Raw genomic sequence first — 7,700 nt, forward strand, 5'->3', positions numbered from 1 at the left:
AGATAGATAGATAGATAGATAGATAGATAGATAGATAGATAGATAGATAGATAGATAGATAGATAGATAGATAGATACTTTATTAATCCCAAGGGGAAATTCACATACAAGGCAATTTATAAGGCAAAACAGCAAATTAAGTAACTCCTGTTCTTTCTGATGGGAGGTATCTAATTCATATGCTTCCAGTAAATTAAGATTTAAATGCTGTTTTTCAAAATTACAGTGTAAATATTAAGACATGTCTCACACTAAACACACCCCTCCAAAGCTTACAAAGATGCTGTAATATTTGTTATTACCTTGCATACTGCAGGTGTCATGTCTGGCTCTTACATGTGGTTGTCTGTGGTTGTTTTCCCTATCTGTTACAGAAAGTGGAAAGGTGGTGACACCACTGCCCTTTCTAAATGGGACTTCTTATTTCTAGAAAAAAATGTTTTTCAGATATAAAAAAATAATCCACTGGGAAATCAACAACATTCAATTGTTGTATTCAAAGTTAGGTTATGGTAACCCTAAACACCTTCCATGATAAAACCCCAGTAATCTTTTACCGCCTATTGAATTTATTAAAAACGTATCAAGAAGAAACTAAAAAAAATATTTTTTTTTTCTGGGAAAATAAAGCAAAAATTGGTGGAGAAAAAATAAAAAAAAAGAATAGAGAAAAAACACACTGTTCTACGGAAGCCGAGAGAGGACGTGCTATATCGTTATTTTTTTAAATTGTTTTCTCGAGATAACGGAATAATTTTGTCGAGATCTCGAGAAAACGAACTTTGTTTTCTCGAGATAACGGAATAATTTTGTCGAGATCTAACGGAATAAAGGCAGAAATGGTTTGAAATGGCAGAAGAGCGGAACTTTATTGATCAGCGCATCACATTTTTGTTTAATCAAGGACTGACGCAGGCTGAAATATCTTTATGCCTTAGTTTAGAAAATAACAACGTTAGTGTGCGTCATTTAAGAAGACGGTTAGCAAGGCTTCAGTTGTATAGGCGTCGCAATCTAAGCCAGCCTGATGCCATTGTGCATCACATCACAGAGCAGTTAACGGGCCCTGGGCAACTCCACGGATACCGTATGATGACAGAGAGATGTAGATTAGCTGGATTAAGAGTCACTACAGATCTTGTATATGAAATACAATCAACTTTGGACCCAGAAGGCATTCAGCTAAGGAGACGCAGGAGACTGCGAAGAAGGCATTACCGTGTCCCGGGACCAAATTACCTTTGGCACATGGACAGCTATGATAAGCTCACACCTTTTGGTATCGCAGTGAACGGATGCGTGGATGGCTTCTCACGCCATATCATCTGGATGCAAGCGAACGTCACTAACAGTAAACCTGAAGTTGTTGCAGGTTACTTTATTAGTGCTGTCATTGAGTTGGGGGGCTGCCCAAAAATAATCAGATCCGATCTCGGTACTGAAAATGTGCACGTTAACAGACTACAGCGTTTTCTACGTGAGGATGAAAACGGCACACTTTCTGAACCTGCTATTCTTCAAGGAAGAAGTACTGCAAATCAGAGGATTGAATGGTGGTGGGGATTCTATCGGAGGCAAAATGTGGACTACTGGAGAGATTTGTTTCTAGAGTTTCAGTCAGTGGGAGACTTCAATGGTGACGTGGTTGACAAAGGTCTCATTCAGTTCTGCTTTCTTGACGTCATTCAGGTAGGAAGAACTCGTTCACACAAACACGCACACACGCGCACATGCACACCATTGTCAAGTACATATGAATTCTATACTATTACAAGTAGCCTTTACGCATTTTTAGTTTTTATGAACTGGTGTAATTGCATTTTTTGCCATTTAACCATGAGTCCATCAATGCCGATTAGGCCTAAATGTATATACTGTATATGCTTGGCGGATTTCCTTTTTTGGGTAAATATTTGTGTTTGCTGAGCTATACCTATTGATGTGAAAGGTGGTGATGATTGTAAGGGTTCACAGCTGGATGGGAACCCACGAACATTCCAGTGAATAAAATTACACTGGGCTTGAAATTCAGCGTGGAATTGCGAGTAAGCTATTCCGCACATTATTTTGTAAGCGATCTCAACGTCTTTGTAAAATTATTGTTAAGTAATTGTGCCTAATTTATGTAGGGATTTAATTTTTTTTACACTTTACGTTTTGTTAAGTTCTCATGCATGCATCATGCATCATGCAGCTGCTGAATTCCGCAATTTGATCAACTGTTTAGTACACCTGTTCAAGTGCGCCAAGTCTAAGACTTGTGGTGCGCGTATAGCCGTATGTTTAAACTGCGTTTTAGAAAACACTTGACTAAACTTTATTTACTTAAATGCGAAAATCAGTCTGAAGTACATTCTTGCACTAAAATCAGTACATTTCAGGAAATTAACTTGGATTATTTTAATGAGTCCTTAATCAGCTTCGTTCCTTTTTATATGACGAACTGACTGCTGTGACACAATGATGAACAGTACTCAAAGACAACGTTGAAAAAGCGTCTGTTAAATATGCCCCTGTTTAAGGTTGCCATCAAACTCTGGAAAGAAAGACATTTCAACCTATAAATGAATTTGTAGAACGCATTACCCTATGATAGCACAATTCAACTTTTCATTATTTTATGATCTTTTAGAAGTGACTTTTGGTTTTGGCAACAGTTCATGGCAGTTTCAAAGTAAATGTGTACACTGGCCGACTTATAGTCCTAGTCATTCTCAGGTTACTCCAGTTCAGAGGAGCAGACAGCAAGAGCCTATAATGTTAGAACTGTGCTCAAGACAGGGTCTGGACAGGGTATACTGGTACATCACAGCCATGCTAGTAACCAAACTAGCATGGGTTCGAGAGTGTGGAAGGAAAACTGGAGTACCCAGAAAAAAAGCACAGAGACATAGGGAGAACATATGAATCCACACACACAATCAGGTGCTGGATTTGAAACAAGCATGCTGAATCTGTGGCAGTGCTAATTAATATGTGCTGTGGTACCACCCAAGCTGGGGGTATATTAGCTTTTCATTTTTACAATTGAAAATTTCATAAATTAACAGCATTCACACTTACACCCTTATGTTGACTACTAAACTGTCTAAGACATATGGAAAATAATATTATGATAGGAAAAACAATAGATACAAAAATTAAGGAATACTTATTTCCTTTTGCATAATGTATTTTACATTCTCTAGATTTTTTATATTACTTAAGCGATTTTCCTTTGCATGTCTGTTTTTTGTCTGAATATGAGTGTAATCTTTACATGCAAAATTAAACAATCATTTATTTAAAGTTAAAATAACTGGAATAACAACCTATTTGAAAGACTTTCAGGTTTCTCCATCTACACAAAGTTGTATAAACAATTCTAAACATCATTAAGAATAAGATGTGATTTTATAAAATGTCTAAAATATTAATATCAGAGTGATCTTTAATCTTTGGAATTTTGACCCATCAACACAATTTCATTCACTCCAGCAAGTCTGAAATTCCTCCTTGAGTTTAATTTAAGGGAGGATCCCCCCTAATTTCAAAGATGAATTTCAAGCCCTAAATTAATATAATGTTGTGTGTGTGTATAGATACTGTGTATATATATATATATATATATATATATATATATATATATATATATATATGTAATGTATATATGTATGTATATATATATATATATATATATATGTATATGGCAGCCCAGAGCAATATTCTTTCAGGGGGACAGTAATTCCTACCTGTGTCTATATGTGCGCCTGTGTATTGGGGTTGTGGTGAGAAGTTTAGTAACACATTTGAGTAATTTGAATATTCTTTGCAGAGGGAGATAGATACTGTGGTCAGAATGTGGAACAACCATCGGATCAGGCCAGGTGGGAGTGGTCGTGATTTATTTCACGGCAGACCTTTTCTCATGTACCAAGCACCAGAACTTTACCAAGCACAGGACTACCTCCATCCAGTTGACTATGACAGACTTGATATAATTGTAGAAGAGGGTGTTTGCATTTGGAAAACTGGTATTCCCTGTGATCCAGATCTTCATGAACTCTGTGTTTTGCTAATGGAGGAACACCATCTTGAAGCTAGTTATACTGCTGTTGAGGCTACTAGGCTGTACAGAGAACTTAGGCCTTTGGTAAGAGAAATATTGTCAGACCCAGAATAGTCAGAACCCCCTGATGTACTCACACCAACATATGTAATAATATGTCCATAAAGGATCTTATACTCACTGTTTTATTTATGTCTGTTTCTTTTGAGTGTGTATGTTTCCTTTAGACTTTTTTGCTTGTTTGTTTTGCTACTATGGTTTAACCTTTTCTATTGATAGATTTCAGGTAAATGACCTAACCTTGAAATTTTTGTTGTGCTGAACTTAAGTGTAGTGTATTTTGGGAAAGCTGAAACGTGAAGCAGGACCTCAGAATGATTTGTATAGCCAGCCTGTTTGCAGGTTCAAGTAACTTTTAGGAATCAAACTTTGCTTGTGTGATAACTGTGGTAGTGGAATGAAAGCCAGGTGTAAATGTTTATTTGAGTGTGTGGGATTGCGGTGGTGTCTTTTATTATAACTCTTTTCAGAAAAAGTTCTGAATTCTGCTTTAGTTCATTTGCCAGTTTGTGGCAAAAAATGAGCATTTAATTCAGTTGCTTTCTGACACTTTTTGTAAAGAGCCCAACTCATTTGCAAACATGGACATTTTGAGAGGAGCCATGGACATTTAAATGAACCTTGCTATTTGCATAGCTGCTGGACACCTGTAAAGGAGCTCAATCTCCAGCAAGAAATCTTTATTTTAACTTTTTACTTAAGGATATGTAATTAATAACTAAGGAACTGGACCATCTAGAAACTGACATCTGGGACTGAATGAAGATAGGCATGAACCCAACCAGATTGTATGATCTTTGTATTACTTATACTTGTTTTTATTTGTTGTCATTAGTTATTATACAAATAAACATTTTTTATCTGCTGTCATTATGGAAATAAATAATTTTTAAATAAAAGCTTAAATCAGTGTCTTTGTCCAATTGCTATTAGCAAGCTCAATGCTTCGATTGATCATTCCTTAGCTATAGTCCTTTAAGGGTACAAAGGACACTTCTTGGAAGCCTTGTATTGGTGGTAAGTTGAGTTGAATTAAAGGTTCAGCAAAGCAGCCTGCCATGGTGGCCTGTAGAGTTGACAATGAAGGTAACAGGCAAGAGGTTACAGGTAACAGATACATAGCTGGTATTGACATTTCTTCCTATCCCCCAAGAAAAAAACCTAAAACTTTAGTTAGTACATTTTGCGTTAGGTGCATGCCACAGGTGATCTTATAACACAATAAAACACAAATACTATTTTCTGTTTTCCCTTCTGCTGATGGCTGAATGGAGGAGGAGCTGAATTTGCAGCAACCTTCTCTTTCAGACATCTGCGTGAATGTCAGCAGCATGCCCAAAGTGCAGAAATAAGTTATTTTACTTAATTTTTTTTAACTTCACTCTTCTTCCTCCTCTTTTTGTTTTCTTTGTAGTGCCCCATCACTCAATCAGCATGTAAATACATATCTACACTACTAAACAATCTGGTCATTGGAAGCAGTTTGGAGGTTAAGGCATAGAATTTTTAGCATATTTAAATCTGAAAACTAATATTTGAAATCAATATACTCTTACTCTATTATTTGGGGAAGTAAGATGTCCGTAGATTAAGTGTTTATTTTTTTGTAATAAAAAATAATAAAATGCAAATATAAAACTAGAAAAATATCCATCCATCCATTTTCCAACCCGCTGAATCCGAACACAGGGTCACGGGGGTCTGCACTAGAAAAATATTTTCTCCTCAGATCTTGTTTTCCTCATTACATGACATCATATCACACAATAGACCTGCAAAAAAGAAAAGCTGTTAAATGTGAAACATGAATGTACATTAAAAAAAACTAAAACTCATTTTCCAACAGTTCCTCTGGAAAAAAAAATGTGCACAAAATTCAAACATCAAGCAACGGAAATACAAATGCAAATTAGATGGGCAAAATCCATGTGATCTTTGTGATAAATTTTTTTATTAATACTTAATAATTACATCATTTATGTTGTTCTACAATAACTTTTGTGTATTAAACAAAACAACTTGCTTGATCTGTAAAGGTAACAAAATGCAATATGTAACAAAGTAATGCATTAAAGAGCATTATGTTGAACTATGAAGAAAAACATTTAGTAGTTTGGCTCTTGTTGAGGGAACCATGTTGTGATGACAAAAAAACAGAATGCATATGTAACTGATTTGTGTAAACAGAACTTCAGGAAGACAGCAACCACTATAAAACATTTGGAGCAGTATGTTAATTGTATTTCAGACACCTGTAGCACAGTGCAATGCATAATTGTGCTCCTTATTTGATGTATAGGCCTGCATCCCCGCAGTATCTTATCATGTGGCCATTCTGATGTCTTCAATTGATCACAAATTTTTTATACCATATCCATGACCCATATTCCACTTTTTAACACAGACAGAAACTCTGACCTGAATTCTGAGAAACTGCTGTAGTTGCATGCTAGCTCCAGGGCACAACTGCAAGTATGGGCTACTGGCCGTCTAGTAAATTCAGACATGTCCTTAAATGTAACATTAATGGTCTTTGACAGAAAAAGATCAGACCCTGTGCAAAACCTAAGGAACAGTCCAATCTCCTTCTGATCAATCTCTCTGACAAATCTTAGAAGGTGAAGAGATGTGGTCCTCTCAATTGGTGACATTGACTTTGGAAACTGGATGAATTTTGTGATGTTTCTTGGCTTTGGTTGAAGATCATCTAGGATCTTTTCCAGTGTCTTCCCACTCAAAGACTCTCCTATAGCTTTCAGGACTGGCTGCCAGCACTTTATTATAAATGCTGGCTCTTGGACCATCTCCTTGTGTGCGATTTCTTTTAACAAGGTCAGCAAGTTTTCTTTTGTTGGCAGAGTGGTACAGTTATGACTGCTCAGAATGGTAAGAAGCTCTTCCAAATCAGCTTGACTGAAATCACTCAAAGCCTCTGTCAGTGCATCCTTCTCAGTGGGGCTAATGTAGTTGAAAAATGCCTCCATTAGATTGCAGGTATAAGAAGATATGGAAAGAGCTTCATAAAGAAATGGTGGAGCAAGCTGAACAGGTAAGTATTGAAATCTCTGCCACCCAAAGGCCAAGATTCGGGCAACAGCTTTCCACTCTAGTTCTTGATAAGCGTGATGCAAAGTGGGGATTTTATATGTGGCTCCACACGTTCTTGTTTCATAAAAAGTGCCCCAGAAGTCAGTAAGACAGTCCATAACAAGCCCATGCCCAACTCCATTCTCCAACTGTCCATTTTCCAGCACACGCTCAAATGTTATATTAGCATATAGTATGTTCTCATCTGAAAATGTCTGAATCATGTCAGACACACAATGAACTTTGTGAATAGAAATGGTTTGCTTCTCAGCTATATTCTCAGCATTGTCATAGAAAGATGCAGATGAAGTATTTGGGGAGGCATGGTTTGACATTACTTCTGGATTTATGACATCAGGTACTGATGATGGGCTCTCGGATGAAGCAACTGAGTTGCTATTTGTGGGTGTATGTTCGGAAGGTTGCACTTCAGTTACAGGTTCACCAACAATCTCTATCATATTATGCAATATTCTACAATCTGTGTTATCACCAGCAGAGCTGG

General features: G+C 36.7%; 1 protein-coding gene across 1 annotated transcript; it reads left to right on the forward strand.

Annotated features, from left to right (window-relative positions):
- The first annotated feature begins 1,081 nt into the window (after positions 1-1,081).
- On the forward strand, positions 1,082-4,408 carry LOC127528956 (uncharacterized). Its single transcript, XM_051930852.1, has 2 exons — positions 1,082-1,689; positions 3,815-4,408. The coding sequence occupies exons 1-2, from the start codon at positions 1,090-1,092 to the stop codon at positions 4,160-4,162; spliced, it is 948 nt and encodes a 315-aa protein (XP_051786812.1). The 5' UTR covers positions 1,082-1,089; the 3' UTR covers positions 4,163-4,408.
- Positions 4,409-7,700: the final 3,292 nt, after the last annotated feature.

The sequence above is a fragment of the Erpetoichthys calabaricus genome, chromosome 1, assembly GCF_900747795.2.
Source record: "Erpetoichthys calabaricus chromosome 1, fErpCal1.3, whole genome shotgun sequence".
In the NCBI taxonomy this organism is placed as follows: Eukaryota; Metazoa; Chordata; class Cladistia; order Polypteriformes; family Polypteridae; genus Erpetoichthys; species Erpetoichthys calabaricus.